The 19,533-nt window shown below is 40.6% G+C and overlaps 2 protein-coding genes across 5 annotated transcripts in view; both read right to left on the minus strand.

Moving 5' to 3' along the window:
• Nucleotides 1-2,075, minus strand: part of LOC139571176 (1-acyl-sn-glycerol-3-phosphate acyltransferase epsilon-like) — a 50,968-nt gene extending 48,893 nt beyond the window's left edge. Inside the window, exons 1-2 of one of the 3 annotated variants that reach the window (XM_071393792.1) lie at nucleotides 1,875-2,075; nucleotides 1,428-1,729 (exon numbers count right to left, since the gene is read on the minus strand). In XM_071393792.1, coding sequence (XP_071249893.1) covers nucleotides 1,428-1,646 — 219 coding nt within the window. In that variant the 5' untranslated portion in view covers nucleotides 1,647-1,729; nucleotides 1,875-2,075. Of the gene's footprint in view, nucleotides 1-1,427 lie in introns of all 3 variants that reach the window. The other 2 variants (XM_071393793.1, XM_071393794.1) reach the window with 2 other exon arrangements.
• Nucleotides 2,076-4,661: 2,586 nt separating this feature from the next.
• The window catches only part of LOC139571132 (microcephalin-like), a 49,334-nt gene continuing 34,462 nt past the window's right edge, over nucleotides 4,662-19,533 (minus strand). For both annotated transcript variants that reach the window (XM_071393724.1, XM_071393723.1), the window contains exons 14-15: nucleotides 5,986-6,223; nucleotides 4,662-4,857 (exon numbers count right to left, since the gene is read on the minus strand). In XM_071393724.1, the coding sequence (XP_071249825.1) occupies nucleotides 4,793-4,857; nucleotides 5,986-6,223 (303 nt within the window). In that variant the 3' untranslated portion in view covers nucleotides 4,662-4,792. The remainder of the gene's footprint in view (nucleotides 4,858-5,985; nucleotides 6,224-19,533) is intronic.

Consider the following 19,533-nt stretch of genomic DNA (forward strand, 5'->3'; position numbering starts at 1 on the left):
AAGTGTCTGTTGACATGTTGGAAAATATTAAAGGTATACAATTTCTTTAATTTGTCAATATTATATTTTTATTCATTGATTTACTTGCCACAATTACTGTGGTTACTTACATGTTCAGCATATGTATTGACCAGCAAACCACTGCAGTCTACCTCACTAGCTCACTCTCCATCCCTGCTTTGGACAATTAATAGCATGACTCTCGTACTTTGCCCTTTTCCTTTATGGTTGATATTAACGACGAAAGGAGATATCTGTCTCTTTCCTATTGTGTACCACTGTTAAATACTGTGGAAAAATAAAGAACAGGGAAAATAAATACTTAGAACTACCAATTATTGTAGATAAATATTAAAGAAAAGGGTAAACAACACTGGACCCCGTAATTGTCAAACTAATAATAATGAAAAATTCATATAAAACCACGTGAGATGAAAATTGACAAACTAAAGGGTGTGCAATGTGTAGGCCCACTCAGTGGACATTCGGAACCTTGTTTGAAGACACCAGGTCACATGACCAAGGAGCGATTGAAATTCTAAATTAAAAAAATTCATGTAAAACTATGTGAGATAAAAATTGACAAACTAAAGGGTGTGCAATATGTAGGCCCACTCAGTGGACATTCTGATCCTTGTTTGAAGTCACTAGGTCACACGACCTAGGAACTATTGAAACTTTACATTTGGAAAAATTCATGTAAAATCTTGTGATGAAAATTGACAAACTAAAGGGTGTGCAATATAGAAGAGTAGTCAGTGGACATTCTGAACCTTGTTTGAAGTAAGTATGTCACATGACCAAGGAGCTATTGAAATTTGAATGTAAAAAAGTTTGTACTTTGTTCACGCTCCCTAACTAATTCAACTAGGAATACAAAACACTGCTCACAATACCACATGTTTATTAGCTTTGGAAAGCAAATGAATGTCTAAATCGTGAAAATAAGACCTGTGCAATGTTGTGCGCAATTTTTCCAACACCATGACACTTATTTGGAGTCTATTGAGGTTTGAAAGCGATATACGTCGAATATCGAACTTGAAACTGTCTTTACCTCGGTGAATAAAGTCAATACAAATTCACCTCACTTTTTGAATAAAGTAACTGGATGTAAACATCACGTCATCATACAATTCACTGGCAACACTAAATATGAGGTTCAGAAGAGGTTCATAGATCGGAGATTCTCTCCTTTCAAGCATATTCCGCGTGATACCATAATGTGCAGTGCATGCGCGCACTTAAATTCTACAGCTCGTATAGCTTGACCGATCATTTTCAGCATAGGTTGACTGCAGTGAGGATTCACCACGTGCAATCAGCTATCGTATAGCAAGCCAGGAGGCAATACAGGTTGCATGCAATTCCATTTAGGACCTAACAGTTCAATGTGAATCCTTAAAATGAAATGCAGGCCTACTCACCTCCACCCCGGTATAGTTTTCGAAGAAAAATAGGACGAGGCTCTGGTAGATGTTATAGAGGTGGTCGTCCATCCTGCGATATAGTCTTGATGGTAAGACAGCGGTAAGCACACGACATGCACCCCATGACAGCACATAAGCCGGAGCTGTGCCTAGCATTACCACTGCAGGAAACCAGTACCGCAACGAGTATGTGTGCACAACCAGGGAGAGCAGCATTCTGTATTACTGCACACTTATAGCTAGTTCAACTAGCTATAACTATAAGATATCTGCACGTTCACTTCTCGGTTGACTGTTTCCTATTGAAAGTAAGCTAGGATGAGAAGTTGCAAATATAGCTTATACAACGGCCACATAGTAACACCACATGTCAACGTTATGCATATCGCAAACGACCTCGAATCTCCGATAGCTAGCTAACTTTACCTAGCTAAGCTAACTTACTTTGCGGCTAAACACTGCTCAACCGGCACATGACCCAAACGAATGGTTTCGTACAAAACCACGGTTAAAACAGCAGTGGTAAATCATTACTATATGCTTTGCATATAAATTCTCCTCAGTCAACAGTGAAGTTTTAGTTCAAAAACTACCTCTACCAAAGTCACACACACGCCTCATGGACTCAATGGGGGAATCGCGTTCTCCTCGCCTCCTCAAAACCCATTGGAGGAGTAGGCCAGAGGGGCGGGACTTCTGGCTTTCTCATCCAATGGGGTTTGAGGAGCGAGGAAGCAATTGCGATTGGTCCGTGCTATCCGGGATCATTGGGACCCCTCTACCCCACTGAAGTTAACATTTTAAATTACATTTTAAATTAATATGGTAGGGGTTAAGGTAGGGACATCCCAATGATCCCGCATAGCACTGGCTATTGAAATTCTATCCATGTTTAATAATGATTCATGCTATCTGGGGTCATTGGGGCTTCTGTACCCTAAACTTAACCCGTACCTGGGTAACCCGTACTACGCTGCAGTATAGAACGACCAGTTGAAACACCGGAAGGGTTGTGGGACGCTGTCAGCATCGCTACTTCCCTTTAAATACGTAATTCATTGCTTAAAGCCACACCCACCAAACGGGAGCAAACGTACCTCAAACAACTTGTTCACACTGACAGGGTTTTGGGACACCAGAAGTACATTACACATGATCACACCGACAGCATCATTGCATTTTGGTACACTAGTACATTCAATTCCAATGGAATGCTGAGTTTGCCTTGCAGCATTGTGTTGCAGATGCAGTTGCAGTATGTTCTGTGGTGCATATGTTGGATTTGTCTTTTTTCTTTCATCAAACTATGCATAGAAATGGTAGCAGAACGTGAATGTTGAACTTCTGTTGCAGGTATATCCAGATGATGCTGCATACTATTTTGCACAATGACACTGTAGGTGTGATCAAGGTGTTTGCCTTCCAGCATTGAGTTGCAGAGGCAGGTGCAGTGCATTCTTTGTGGCACTTACCTTGTATTTATCAAACATATATATATATAAATGTATGCTGTAGACAGCTTGCTGTTGCGTACCAATTTGCGCAATGATGCTGTAGGTGTGATCAAGGCGAAAGTCTGTTCAAGAAAGTACAAGAACGTTTTGGGGAAACTTGTCATACAGTCCAAACCCGTTCCGCAAAGTAGCAAACTGAACGCACCTCTAGTGTCATGTCAGATGGCGTCACTCCTATGCTACGCTCGTCCCTCATCATCATGCACTACTCGAAACTAGGACTCTCAGAAAATGTCCGACTTGCTAACTGGTTGAAAGTGGCAGTGGCACCTGTATAACTACAATCATTTGGCAAGTCGGAAATGTCAGTTTCCTAGTTCCAACTACCACATAAATGCGGAATCAGTGTAGACTGCGGTCACGCTATCTGACTGAAGACAATGACCCTAAACCCTACCCTTACGCCTCGATCACACCTACAGTGTTTGCGCAAAATGGTACGCAGCATCATCTGGATATGTGTGCAACAAAAGTCCAACATTCACCTTCTGCTACCATTTCTGTCAAACTGCCGATTTATACAATTTGATGCATACTTCGATAAAATCCAACATATGCACCACACAGAACGCACTGCAGCTGCCTCTGCAATGCAATGCTGCAAGGTAAACGGAACGGAGCATTCCATTGGAAATGAATGTACTTCTGGTGTACCAGAATGCAATGACACTGTTGGTGTGATGGAGGCTGGAGGCGTAAGCCATTGGCCAACATTGTGCAAGCTGATTGGTTTAAAGAAGAGTTCTGAGACTGGGGGGTTGCTAAGGGTGGATGACAGTTGCTAATGTGCTGGTGTCAGGGACAAGTCTAAACGGGATACTTGGGACATCCCATCTCTGACATCACCCCCATTTAAGTTGACATTTAAAACGTTATAAAGGTTCCAATGCAATCATTTTTTTAAATCTCAATTTCAAATAATTTCTGGGTAACAATTAAGTACCTTACTATGATTGTTTTCAATTAAAAATGGTAAATAAAATAGCTTCTTAGCAATAATTTTGCAAGATGTCTGGGAGGGGTCTGAGTGGGGAGGAGAAAATGGAAAATTATGTTATTGGCCGAGAGGTTTGGAACTGCTATTTGTAACTAATTCCCCAGGCAGGCAAAAACTCTACCCACCAAAACAGGCTGACATTTCAGGCTGTCTTTTCAAACAACTCTTACATGAAAAGGGCATTATAATTTTCACAATATTATTCTAACCTCACTGTGAAAAAGAAAAGAAAAGGGAAATCACATTTTTTGGCTGCACTGGGCCTTTAAGGTTAGGGTAAGGATGTCCCAAGGACCCAGCATTGAACTAACCCTGGTGTCAGTGCCAGATGCCAGCAGCAGTAAAGCAAGATCTGCCGAAAACTAAGGCTGAGTTTTAAAGTTATTTAGATAGTAGTGTGTGTCTGATGAAACCTGACAAGTGTGTGACCTGTGCTATCCAGTATAACTTAACAGTAAATTACTGAGTGAATTGTTAAATAGACACTGTATAAGCACTAGCCTAGTCCCAGATCAGTTTGTCGTATAACCAGCTATCTTTGATGCATAGTAAACTCCTATGACATTAAAGCACTGCTTTGACAATAGACTCATCTTTGAATTGGAACTGTGATGAGTGGATGGACTGACATGACTAGTTTTGTGACAAATAATCACAAATAGAGATGTCCTTATACTTCAGTCTATATCAAACAAAAACCTGCAAAGTTATGCTGCGATGAACATTCTGACAAGGTAAACGTTTTATTAAATAGAATGCAATAACAGTAGAAAGTCAATTCACATTCAAGGGGGAAAAAAGCCAAAACGATTTCCATGTGTGTTCTCTCCATGTTTGAGTCCAACTTCATATTACCCGGACTTCCATTCCAAGTCATACTTCTCATATGGAAGTTGCTTGAGATGTGTGATACAATCTAGAAGAAAAAGGAAGTCAATGAATGCCATTGTTAAAGAAACATAATGAGACAGAGGGTAAAAACTTCAATTTACATAAATATTCTAAGCTAAAGCCAAATGTAACACCACACAATCCAAAAACAAATCACAACATTTAGTAACATAATACAAATATTCATGAACATTTGGGGTAGGTGCAACATGAGAAACTGAAAATGTCAAGGGTTTGAGTGAGAGTTGTCTCCAAGTGGCTATACAGCTATTCAAAGTGTACACAGTTCCTAAGTAATTTCAATGCACTTTTATAACTCAAGGAAAGAGCCTTCAACTATTATTAGATGCTTTCTGGAGCTCTCCTAGCTGTTCCATTGAGGAACTTAATGAGCACAGTTTTTTGTTTGGAATGCAGCCATGCACCCCACCTTCACGCAATTACTGTTGTTACGCAATTCAAAACCAGCCCATCACAAATCACAATCTGCGTCAGATGGGCATCATTTGAAAGCGTATTCTATTGCCAACATGACTAGTGAAGTTATAAAATACGACCTTGCAGTGTTAGGCTTCCCAAGGTACTTCAGAGAACAATACAATTTTGGTGCATATGGAATGTCATGAGTGCATTCAGGTGAGTCTTCCATGGCCATTTTCTTCACAACACAGAGAACATAGGCCCATTTTGTTCAGAATAACCTGGGGTATGACGCAATGTCATTCTGTAAAGCATCATTACGATCATACATTTCGATGCTGTAAATGACATGAGTTGGAAATGTGAAGTGCACATTTGGACTCATGGGTGTGTGGTTTGCTTGTGTGACAAAGACATATTTATAATTTTCGACTTCTCATCTTTCTGAACACATCGAGTGCTCTTGATTTACAGCACTCCCCTTACTGAGACAACACTACAATGTGCAAATGTAACCCAATTTGCGGGAAGGATGGGGGCATCTTGTTGCGGGTGATGCTCCGGCCTAGAACTTGAACTCCCATACATCGCAGTAAAGCGGTGACCCAGAGCCTGACAGCCACTGTGTTCCAATTTAAGTGCTTATCAGTGACGTAATCTACATTTTTCAACCTGTATATGGGATGGAGAGTAAAAGGGCTACACATGAATTAACACTGGGCTGACATCTTACCCAGCACCCACTGCTCGGAGAGAATCCTGCTCCCTTCTGGTCTCTTGCCGTTGTACTCCCCTATGCAGAGGCCTGTCTGCCGGACCGTTTTGCAGACTGTGCCCCCACACAGCTGGATGAGCTCCACCAGGCTGTGGGTGGGGGGCTGGGTGTTCCGGGAGACAAACATTGCAGGCTGACCCAGGAAGAGGTCCTGCTGGTGCTCCCCTGCAGACAGGTGCTGCTGCAGACGGCAGATCTGGGAGGAGAGACATGGTATGGTCTTAGATGGGATGTATTTTCAGGAAGAGTGGAGTTGTTTGCAGCGGTGTTTTAAAAGAGCTCATCTTAATATAGCTAAATGAGTAGTTATTCAGAAATGTACATTTTGTATATGTATTGTGCGTTTGCCTGACCATTAGTTGTCACAACTCAAGTGTGTTGCAGTGTTCTCTTTTCACAAGGAGAGGGCAGAAAAACACCTTGAATTTGTAAATACATTGAACAAAAATATAAACAACACGTAAAGTGTTGGTCCCATGTTTCATGAGCTGAAATAAAAGATCAGACATTTTCCATACCCACAAAAATCATATTTCTCTCAAATGTTGTGTACAATTTTGTTTACATCCCTTTTAGTGAGCATTTCCTCTTTTCCAAGATAATCCATCCACCTGACTGGTGTGGCATATCAAGAAGTTGATGAAACAATATGATCATTATACAGGGGCACCTTGTGCTGGGGGCCATAAAATGCCACTGAAAATGTGCAGTTTTGTCAACACAATGCCACAAATGTCTCAAGTTTTGACGGAGCGTGTAATTGGCATGGTGACTGCAGGAATATCCACCAGAGCTTTGCCAGATAATTTCATGTTAATTTCTCGACCATTAGCTGCCTCCAACGTTGTTTTAGAGAATTCAGCATTATGTCCAACCAGCTTCACAACCACAGACCAGGTGTATGGCATTGCGTGGGTGAGCGGTTTACTGATTTCAACGTTGTGAACAGAGTGCCCCATGGTGGCGGTGGGGTTATGGTGTGTGCAGGCACAAGTTACAGACAACAAACACAATGGCATTTTATCGATAGCAATTTGAATGCACAGAGATACCGTGACGAGAACCTGTGGCCCATGGTGAGGCCCATATTTTAAAAAGTATCTGTAATCAACAGTTGCATATCTGTATTCCCATTCATGTGAAATCCATAGATTAGCGCCTAATGAATTTATTTCAATTGACTGATTTCCTTATATGAACTGTAACTCAGTAAAATCTTTGAAATTGTTGCATGTTAAGATTATATTTTAGCCACATTTCATACAAACAGAGTTGCTGTTGTCATTATCTGTACAATCAAATGCCCTCCAAAAAGCTTAACCGAATCTGACTCCAAATCACACACCATCTACCATTTCCCCACTTGAAGAACAATCTACTAACTTGGTATCTTGACAAGTGCAGAATTGAAATAAAATGTGTGTGAAATACAACACAATATGAAAGGGATTTGAGGTTCGAATTATAAATAAATGTGTCTGCCAGAGTGAACCATAACAACCCTTAGCAGTATAACATTCACTACCGGTCAAAAGTTTTAGAACATTTTTAGATCACACTCATTCAAGGGTTTTTCTTAATTTGTACTATTTTCTACATTGTAGAATTATAGTGAAGACATCAAAACTATTAAAATAACACATATGGAATCATGTAGTAACCAAAAAAAGTGTTCAACAAATCAAAATATATTTTATATTTGAGATTCTTCAAAGTAGCCACGCTTTGCACACTCTTGGCATTCTCTCAACCAGCTTCATGAGGTAGTCACCTGGAATGCATTTCAATTAACAGGTGTGCCTTGTTAAAAGTTAATTTGTGAAATTTCTTTCCTTCTTTACGTGTTTGAGCGAATCAGTTGTGTTGTGACAAGGTGGGGGGTATACAGAATATAGCCCTATTTGGTAAAAGACCAAGTCCGTATTATGGCAAGAACAGCTCAAATAAGCAAAGAGAAATGACAGTCCATTACTTTAAGACATGAAGGTCAGTCAACACGGACAATTTCAAGAACTGAACGTTTCTTCAAGTGCAGTCGCAAAAACTATCAAGCGCTATGATGAAACTGGCTCTCATGAGGACCGCCAAAGGAATGGAAGACCCAGAGTTACCTCTGCTGCAGAGGATAAGTTCATTAGAGTTACCAGCCTCAGAAATTGCAACCCAAATAAATTCTTCAGAGTTCAAGTAACAGACACATCTCAAATTCAACTGTTCAGAGGAGACTGTGTGAATCAGGCCATCATGGTCGAATTGTTGCAAATAAACCACTACTAAAAGACACCAATAATAAGAAGAGACTTGCTTGGGCCAAGAAACAGAGTCAATGGACATTAGACCGATGGAAATTTGTCCTTTGGTCTGGAGTCCAAATTTGAGAGTTTTGGTTCCAACCGCCGTGTCTTTGTGAGATACGGTGTGGGTGAACGGATGATCTCTGCATATGTATTTCCCACAGTAAAGCATGGAGGAGGTGGTGTTATGGTTTGGGGGTGCTTTGCTGGTGACACTGTCTGTGATTTATTTAGAATTCAAGGCACACTTAACCAGCATGGCTACAACAGCATTCTGCAGCGATATGCCATCCCATCTGGTTTGGGCTTAGTGGGACTATCATTTGTTTTTCAACAGGACAATGACCCAAAACACACCTCCAGGCTGTGTAAGGGCTATTTTACCAAGAAGGAGAGTGATGGAGTACTGCATCAGATGACCTGGCCTCCACAATCCCCCAACCTCAACCAAATTGAGATGGTTTGGGATGAGTCGGATCGCAGAGAGAAGGAAAAGCAGCCAACAAGTGCTCAGCATATGTGGGAATTCTTTTAAGACGGTTTGGAAAAGCATTCCAGGTGAATCTGGTTGAGAGAATGCCAGGAGTGTGCAAAGCTGTTAAGGCAAAGGGTGGCTATTTAAAGAATCTCAAATATAAAATATATTTTGATTTGTTTAACACTTTTTTGGTTATTACATGATTCCATATGTGTTATTTCATAGTTTTGATGTCTTCACTATTATTCTACGATGTAGAAAATAGTAAAAATTAAGAAAATCCTTGAATGGAGTAGGTGTTCTAAAACCTTTGACCAGTAGTGTATATATGTTATAACAGGAGTCATGATGAATGATTACATGTAATTTTTGTAATCTGGGCCCATGCTTATTTACTTGTAATGATTGAAAATACAAAAAAAAAAAAAAGCGAACCACATGGAAAGAACTCATTCCACTCATTTTGTTTACTGCTTTCCATTGTGTAATTTTGGCAATGGATTTAATGTCTTAGGTTCATAACGGTGCACATTTTGGAGGTTGGACAAGGGGTAGAGCATTGTACCTTATACTAAGCTTGATCTAAAGGTGATCCCCTACTCAGACCAGGTAGACAATTACTTTTCACTTTGAGGATACATGTTGGTTACCTCGGACTCCAATCCACATCTCTGTGTGAGTAATACCCCTTTATCCACAGCCTCTAAGAGTGGACGATGGGAAGTAAGCCTTATTGTGCTGAGAAGCTAAGCGATAACAAAAGTCCTATGACATTGGCTGACACAGCTCATAGCTTGTAGTAATACAAAGATTCAATACAATGCCATCAAAATTTCAGTAACTTTCCCCAAATTCCCTGGTTTTCCAAAAATTCAGGTTGAAATTTTCCTTGAATCATACAGGAATAAGCACAAAACCCGGAATCCTCAAACCAAGTTTTCTAGAAAACCTGGGAATTTGGGGGGAAATTACTGGATTTTGCAACCCTAGTCCAGCATGGGACGGTTGCAAGGCTGAAAGGGACAATCTGCTCCTTTTTGAATGAGTGCCAGAAAACAGGCTGTAAAGGATTTTGGTCCTCCTCTGTACATAGCAGCAGCCTTTTTATCACTATTTTATCAAGGGTTTGTCAAATGGTTCAGATGGAGAGTGAACTGAGCATTGAAAGTACATTGTTCACTTCATGGGGCGTGATACTAGTGGTGGATTCATATTTAAGACATGAGGATTATCAGTGTCTTTAAATCAGGGAACACTGATTTGGACTGGGACAAGAAGTCAGCCCTGGCATTTTATTATTTGAACTGGCTAGCCAGCTAGCTAACAACGGACAAAAAGCATTGTTTAGAAAATTGCTTGTAGTTGCTTTGCTTGCTAGGCTGACATTTACTGAATTCATTTTAAACAGATTAGTGTTAAAATAGAGAACATATGCTATTTGGAGCACCGGGCCGCTGATGTCATGCAGAGGCTGCCGTTTTGTGTACTTTTTCATAATGACAAGTTTAATGTCAGACGACAATAGCACGTTCATGATATCGCTACGACAATTGTCTACAGACATATCAATAGACAGACTGTAAACAAGCCATTAGGCTATATTGCAAATTAGTGCTGGTCATATGTGTTCTCTGAATCAACACCTACCCTGAGTGTTTATTACTACAGGATTCCAGCCTAACATTTTCCCCTGGTGTCACTGGTGCCTCTAACTTTTACAGTTGGTGGCACTAGTGCATGATTTGGTGGGATCCAAGTTTTTCGAGTGGTGTAAAGTACTTAAGTAAAAATACTTAAGTAGTTTTTTTGGGGTATCTGTACTTAAAAGAAAATAAATTTACTTTTTCACTCCATACATTTCCCTGACACTCAAAATTACTTACATTTACATTTTGACAGGAAAATGGTCGAATTCATACACTTAAGAGAACACCCCTGGCCATCCCTACTGCCTCTGATCTGGTGGACTCAAACAAATGCTTTGTTTGTAAATTATGTCAGTGTTGGAGTGTGCCCCTGGCTATCCATCAATTAAAAAAAATAAAAAAGTTAAATGGTGCCATCTGGTTTGCTTAATATAAGGAATTTGAAATGATTTATACTTTTACTTTTGATACTGAAGTACATTTTAGCAATTCCATTTACTTTTGATACTTAAGTATATTTAAAACCAAATTATTTTCGACTTTCTTTAGTATTTTATTGGGTGACTAACTTGATTAAATTTTCTATTAAGATCTTTACTTTTACTCAAGTATGACAATTGAGTACTTTTTCCACCAATTGCATTTTGAAATGTTATACGATCAGCATGCATCTCTCTGTAGCGCATGGTGCAGAGAGGACAGTGGTTCGCTCATCACAGCAGGATACCCCAGCGAAACAAGCACAGCGGCAGGGCACACACTTTCATCAGAGAAATCATGAGGATAATGCACTTTACCGTTTGACCAAATCATGGTTTTAGCCGCCACAAAAATAGAAGTTTTGAGTGAGGTGATAACGTAGAATGTGCTCCTACGTTTATAGGCACGATTTCCATTTTTTACGATCAATGATCTTGGCAGTCTAACTGATGACGAGTCAGAGCAGGTATCTTTCCCGATGCCGCGTTTGACTATGAATGTGAGGTTGAGTAACCTCAGCCTATCAGAAAACCGGGCTGGTCTATCTTGGTAGGGGGGCTGGCCTTTGCCCACTAGTCAGGCAACGGTTCATTATAGAGTAGTATAACAGAAACATTTAGCAAAAAATCTAAACAAAAAACTATAGGCCCATGGGCCTCCGGCCATGTCACATTTTTCAAAAAAAATCTTATATACAGTGCATTCGGAAAGTATTCAGAGCCCTTGACTTTTTTCACATTGTTACGTTACAGCCTTATTCTAAAATTGATTAAAATATATTCCCCCCCACCTGATCAATCTACACACAATACCCTATAATGACAAAGCAAAAACTGTTTTTTAGACATTTTTGCAAATTTATATAAAAAAATATATCACATTTACATGAGTATTCAGACCTTTTACTCAGTACTTTATTGACGTTCCTTTGGCAGCGATTACAGCCTTGAGTCTTTTCGGGTATGATGCTACAAGCTCCCCACCTGTATGTGGGGAGTTTCTCACATTCTTCTCTGCAGATCCTATCAAGTTCTGTCAGGTTGGATGGGTAGCGTCGCTGCATAGCCATTTTCAGGTCTCTCCAGATATGTTAGATCGTGTTCAAGTCCGGACTCTGGCTGAGCCATTCAAGAACATTCAGAGACTTGTCCCGAAGCCACTCCTGCATTGTCTTGGCTGTGTGCTTAGGGTCATTGTCCTGTTGGAAGGTGAACCATCACCCCAGTCAGAGTGCTCTGAAGCAGGTTTTCATCAAGGATCTCTATACTTTACTCCATTCATCTTTGTCTTGATCCAGACTATTTCCCAATCCCTGCCGCTGAAAAACATCCCCACAACATGATGCTGCCACCACGCTTCACCGTAGGAATGGTGCCAGGTTCCCTCCGGACGTGATGCTTCCCATTCAGGCAAAATAGTTCAGTCTTGGTTTCATAAGACCAGAGAATCTTGTTTCTCATGGTCTGAGTCCTTTAGGTGCATTTTGGCAAAATCCAAGCGGGCTGTCATGTGCCTTTTACTGAGGAGTGTCTTCTTTCTGGCCACTCTACCATAAAAGGCCTGAATGGTAGAGTGCTGCAGAGATGGTTGTCCTTCTGGAAGATTCTCCCATCTCCACAGAGGAACTATGGAGCACTGTCAGTGACCATCAGGTTCTTGGTCACCTCCCTGACCAAGGTCCTTCTCTCTTGATTGCTCAGTTTGGCTGGGAGGCCAGCTCTAGAAAGAGTGCTCGTGGTTCCAAACTTCTTCCATTTAAGAATGATGGAGGCCACTGTGTTCTTGGGGACCTTCAATGTTGCAGAAATGTTTTGGTTACCATTCCCCAGATCTGTGCCTCGACACAATCCTGTCTCGGGGCTCTACGGACAGTTTCTTCGACCCCATGGCTTGGTTTTTGCTCTTACATGCATTGTCAACTGTGGGACCTTATATAGACAGGTGTCTGCCTTTCCAAATCATGTCCAATCAATTGAATTTACCACATGGACTCCAATCAATCTGTAAAAGCATCAAGGATGATCAATGGAAACAGAATGCACCAATTTCGAGTCTCATGGCGAAGGGTCTGAATAGTTATGTAAATAAGGTATTTCTGTTTTTTTTTTTATAAACTATCAATTCCTATAACGTTGTTTCAATATGGCTGCGGCCACATCTCTAAGCTTGTGCTAGGCTCTTGAAAACGTTTAATATTATGTTCAAAGCATTTTCATAACATCACATTCAACAAGGTTACCTAACATCGACATGTAAAACAATGTAGATTGATTTGAGCATTTCAGTGCCACTTAGGTCCAACCAAAATTTTACTTCCGCTTTATCCCACCCGCTTTATCCCAACCCCTTCCGAAAGATACAATATACAGGTTGGAGAGGATGGAGCAGTGGGCTGCCACACTGGGCGATTGTGGAGCAGTTTTGCATCTTTGAAAATAAGTTGTTTTAATGATCTTAAAATGTGTCCCAAGAACAAACTACTATTGAATTAACTAAACATATCCTCTACACCAGGTATTCCCAAACTGGGGTACGTGCAATGCTATCGGGAGTACGCCAAATATAAATGTGATTCACATTTAAAAAACAAAAAGAAAATGGTTTTATTTTTATTCACATGTTCAAACAGTACATTCATATTTTCCAACGGGGCTATACATTTGGGAGAGGTTTTTTTCTCGCCCGAGTAGCCTCGTTTCACTGCCAAAAATAAAATTAAACCATCTAAGCAACAACACAATGTCAAATACAGGTAGCCTAGTAAAATAATTAACCTCCAATCACATTAACCGTTACTCTCTCATGGGAATTCCACTAACGGTCCGTATTATAGCCAAACGTAGCTGCTGCTCATTCCGTTTGCTCGAAAATTGATAAATGGTTAACAAAAGAAAGGCCCGCATCCAAAGACGAATATACCAGCTCTACTGGTAGTACTGCTACTACCAACAGTACTACACCTGTCGACGACACAAGCTGTTCCGCTTCCACAAGCACATCCAATGCTAGCATCAGTAATTCTACACTTGTTGTTAGCCCAGCTAGCATGGACACTGACAGTTGTGAAACTGATGCAGCCAAAGAGCTGCTGCCCCCTTACTCGGGAAAGCACCGAACAATAGACAGGGACGTTGGACCATCGAAAAGGTGCAAATATGATGAGAACTACATTGATTTGGGGTTCACTTAGATTGGGAGTAGTGCCTTTCCTCAGTTACAGTGCATTATATTTGCAAAAGTACTATCTCATCACTCGATGAAACCGTCACTCTTGCATGGACATTTAGAAACAAAAACATGCCAATTTGAAAAATAAGCCACAGGAGTTTTTTGAGCGAGAATTAAGATGACTTTCGAGTAGTAAGACATGTATAAAAGCAACATATACCATTAATAAGAAGGGGCTAGAAGCGTCTTATATGGTGAGCTACCGAGTGGCTAGCACAGGCAAGCCCCATACTATTGTGGAGGTTCTTAATTCTTCCTGCTGCAGCGGATATGGCTGGGACAATGCTGAGGGAAAAGGCCCCCAAAAAATATACAGACAATGCCTTCATCAAACAACACTGTTTCACGACGCATCAGTGACATGGCAGGAGATGTTTTGAAACAATTACTTCTTTGCATACAAGCCAGTGGATTCTATGCATTACAGCTGGATGAGTCAACAGACGTGGCGGGCCTAGGACAGCTCCTGGTATATGCCCGTTATGTTTATGGGGGGTCAATTAAGGAAGACATCCTCTTCTGCAAACCAGTGGAAACCAGGACAACAGGAGAGGATATTTTTAAAGTATTGGACAGCTTTGTGACATCAAATGAACTTTGGTGGTCAAGATGTGTTGGTATCTGTACTGATGGCGCAAAAGCCATGACAGGGAGACATAGTGGAGTGGTAACGCGCGTGCAAGCAGTTTCTCCCAATGCCACTTGGGTACACTGCAGCATCCACAGAGGCGCTCTTGCTGCCAAGGGAATGCCTGACAGCTTGAAAGACGTTTTGGACACTACAGTGAAAATGGTTAACTTTGTTAAAGCAAGGCCGCTGAACTCTCATGTACAGTGCTGTGAAAAAGTATTTGCCCCCTTCCTGATTTCTTATTTTTTTTGCACGTCACACTTAAATGTTTCAGATCATTAAACAAATTTAAATATTACACAAAGATAACGGCATTTTGTGTTTACTTGGGTTAAGTGATGATTTTATTTATTAACGGAAAAAAGCTATTTGAACCTTCATGGCCCTATGTGACAAAGTAATTGCCCCCTAAACATAATAACTGGTTGTGCCACCCTCAGCAGCAACAACTGCAATCAAGCGTTTGCGATAACTGGCAATGAGTCTTTCACATCGCTGTGGAGGAATTTTGGCCCACTCTTCTTTGCAGAATTGTTTTAATTCAGCCACATTGGAGAGTTTTCAAGCATGAACCGCCTTTTTAAGGTCACGCCACAGCATCTCAATCGGATTCAAGTCCGGACTTTGACTAGGCCACTCCAAAACCTTCATTTTGTTTTTTAAGCCATTCAGAGGTGGACTTGCTGGTGTGTTTTGGATCATTGTCCTGCTGCAGAACCCAAGTGCGCTTCAGCTTGAGGTCACGAGCTGATGGCCGGACATTCTCCTTCAGGAATATTTGGTAGAGAGCCGAATTCATGGTTCCATCAATCACAGCAAGTCGTCCAGGTCCTGAAGCAGCAAAGCAGCCCCAGACCATCACACTACCACCACCATATATTACTTTTGGTATGATGTTCTTTTTCTGAAATGCTGTGTTACTTTTACGCCAGATGTAACAGGACGCACACCTTCCAAACAGTTCAACTTTTGTCTCGTCAGTCCACAGAATATTTTCCCAAAAGTCTTGGGGATCATCAAGATGTTTTTTTGCCAAAAGTGAGACGAGCCTTTATGTTCTTTTTGGTCAGCAGTGGTTTTCGACTTGGAACTCTGCCATGGATGCATTTTTGCCCAGTCTCTTTCTTATGGTTGAGTCATGGACACTGACCTTAACTGAGGCAAGTGAGGCCTGCAGTTCTTTAGATGTTGTTGTGTGTTCTTTTGTGACCTCTTGGATGAGTCGTCGCTGTGTTCTTGGGGTAATTTTGGTAGGCCGGCCACTCCTGGGAAGGTTCACCACTGTTCCAAATTTTCTCCATTTGTGGATAATGGCTCTCACCGTGGTTCGCTGGAGTCCCAAAACGTTAGAAATGGCTTTGTAACCCTTTCCAGACTGATAGATGTACAATTACTTTGTTTCTCATCTGTTCCTGAATTTCTTTGGATCGCGGCATGATGTCTTGCTTTTTGAGATCTTTTGGCCTACTTCACCTTGTCAGACAGGTTGTATTTAAGGGATTTCTTGATTCAACAGGTCTGGCAGTAATCAGGCCTGGGTGTGGCTAGTGAAATTGAACTCAGCTTTCCAAAAAATGTGATTAACCACAGTAAATTCATGATTTAACAAGGGAGGGGCAATTACTTTATCACACAGGGCCATGAAGGTTCGGATAGGTTTTTTCCCTTAATAAGTACAATTATCACTTAAAAACTGCATTGTGTGTTTACTTGGGTTATTTTTGTGTAATATTAAAATTTGTTTGATGATCTGAAACATTTAAGTGTGACAAATGTGCAAAAAAATAAGAAATCAGGAAGGGGTCAAATACTTTTTCACAGCACTGTATTTTCTGCACTATGCAATGATATGGGCAGCGACCATGTAACGCTTTTACAACATACAGAATGCACTGGTTATCAAGGGGCAAATTATTGACACTTTTTAAATTGAAAAATGAGCTTAAAGTTCTCTTTACTGACCATCATTTTCACTTGTCTGACCGCTTGCACGATGATGAGTTTCACACACGACTGGCCTATCTGGGTGATGTTTTTTTAAATCGCCTGAATGATCTGAATCTAGGATTACAGGGACTCTCCACAACTATATTCAATGTGTGGGACAAAATTGAGGCTATGATTTAAGAAGTTTGAGCTCTCCTGTGTCTGCATTAACAAGGACAACACACAGGTCTTTCCATCAAATGAACTCAAGCTTACGGACAATGTCAAATAGCGAAGCACCTGAGTGAGTTTGGTGCGCAATTACGCAGGTACTTTCCCGAAACGGATGACAAACAGCGAATTCATTATCCCTTTCATGCCCTGCCTCCTGTCCACTTACCAATATCTGAACAAGAGAGCCTCATTGAAATTGCAACAAGCGGTTCTGTGAAAGTTTTATTTAAATCAGAAGCCACTGCCAGATTTCTGGATTGGGCTGCGCTCAGAGTATCCTGCATTGACAAATCGCACTGTTAAGACACTGATGTGCTTTACAACCACGTACCTATGTGAGTGGATTCTCGGCCCTCACTAGCATGAAAACTAAATACAGGCACAGACTGTGTGGAAAATGATTTAAGACAGACTCTCTCCAATACAACCCAACATTTCAGAGTTACGTACATCCTTTCAAGCACACCCTTCTCATTAACCTGTGGTGATTTATTCAACATTTTCGATTAACAAATAAAGTGTTATATGTAAGATGGCTAAATAAAGATAAAAATGATTGAGTATATTATTATTTGTGCCCTGGTCCTATAAGAGCTCTTTGTCACTTCCCACGAGCCAGGTTGTGACAGAAACTCACACTCATTCTTATGTTTAATAAATGTATCGTATAATGTGTGTGTTAAAGGTCGACCGATTAATCGGAATGGCAGATTAATTAGGGCCGATTTCAAGTTTTCATAACAATCGGAAATCTGTATTTTTGGACACCTGTATTTTTTTTATTTTTTTTTACACCTTTATTTAACTAGGCAAGTCAGTTAACACATTCTTACTTTCAATGACGGCCTAGGAACGGTTGGTTAACTGCCTTGTTCAGGGGCAGAACGACAGATTTTTACCTTGTCAGCTCTGGGATTCAATCTTGCAACCTTACGGTTAACTAGTCCAACGCTCTAACCACCTGCTTTACATTGCACTTCATGAGGAGCCTGCCTGTTATGCGAATGCAGTAAGAAGCCAAGGTAAGTTGCTAGCTAGCATTAAACTTATCTTATAAAAATCAATCAATCATAAATCACTAGTTAACTACGCATGGTTGATGATATTACTAGTTTATCTAGTGTGTCCTGCGTTGCATATAATCAATGTGGTGCGCATTCGCGAAACAGGACTGTCATTGCTCCAACGTGTACCTAATCATAAACATCAATGCCTTTCTTAAAATCAATACACAAGTATATATTTTTAACCTGCATATTTAGCTAAAAGAAATCCAGGTTAGCAGGCAATATTAACCAGGTAAAATTGTGTCACTTCTCTTGCGTTCCTTGCATGCAGAGTCAGGGTATATGCAACAGTTTGGGCCTCCTGGCTCGTTGCGAACTAATTTGCCAGAATGTTACGTAATTATGACATAACATTGAAGGTTGTGCAATGTAACAAGAATATTTAGACTTATGGATGCCACCCGTTAGATAAAATAAAATACGAAGTCTATGATTTGATAGAGCAGTCTGACTGAGCGGTGGTAGGCAGCAGCAGGCATGTAAGCATTCATTCAAACACCACTTTCGTGCGTTTTGCCAGCAGCTCTTCGCAATGTTTCAAGGAGCTGTTTATGACTTCAAGCCTATCAACTCCCGAGATTAGGCTGGTGTAACCGATGTGAAATGGCTAGCTAGTTAGCGGGGTGCGCGCTAATAGCGTTTCAAACGTCACTCGCACTGAGACTTGGAGTAGTTGTTCCCCTTTTTCTGCATGGGTAACTCTGCTTTGAGGGTGGCTGTTGTCGATGTGTTCCTGGTTCGAGCCCAGGTAGGAGCGAGGAGAGGGACGGAAGCTATACTGTTACACTGGCAATACTAAAGTGCCTATAAGAACATCCAATAGTCAAAGGTATATGAAATTCAAACCGTATAGAGAGAAATAGTCCTATAATAACTACAACCTAAAACTTCTTGCCTGGGAATATTGAAGACTCATGTTAAAAGGAACCACCAGCTTTCATATGTTCTCATGTTCTGAGCAAGGAACTTAAACGTTAGCTGTCTTACATGGCACATATTGCACTTTTACTTTCTTCTCCAACACTTTGTTTTTGCATTATTTAAACCAAAAATTGAACATGTTTCATTATTTATTTGAGGCTAAATAGATTTTATTGATGTATTATATTAAGTTAAAATAAGTGTTCATTCAGTATTGTTGTAATTGTCATTATTACAAATAAAAAAAAATATATATAAAGAAATTGTCCGATTAATCGGTATTGGCTTTTCTTGGTCCTCCAATAAATCGTTATCGCTGTTGAAAAATCATAATAGGTCGACCTCTAGTGTGTGTGGCAGGCTTACAATGATGGCAAAAAAACAACATTTGAGAGTGCGCTGACCCTGGTGCTAGAGAGGGTACGCAGCTGGAGGTTGAATGTTTGAAGGGGTACGGGACTATAAAACATTTGGGAACCACTGCTCTACACTATACACCAGATGTAGCCTATTGTGTCTATAGAGCCTTGTAGCATCCACAAAGGAGCATGAAGCAGATTGGATTTTGAATGTCAATTCCGGCAACAACAAAAAAAAAGGC

The sequence above is a fragment of the Salvelinus alpinus genome, chromosome 3, assembly GCF_045679555.1.
Source record: "Salvelinus alpinus chromosome 3, SLU_Salpinus.1, whole genome shotgun sequence".
In the NCBI taxonomy this organism is placed as follows: domain Eukaryota; kingdom Metazoa; phylum Chordata; class Actinopteri; order Salmoniformes; family Salmonidae; genus Salvelinus; species Salvelinus alpinus.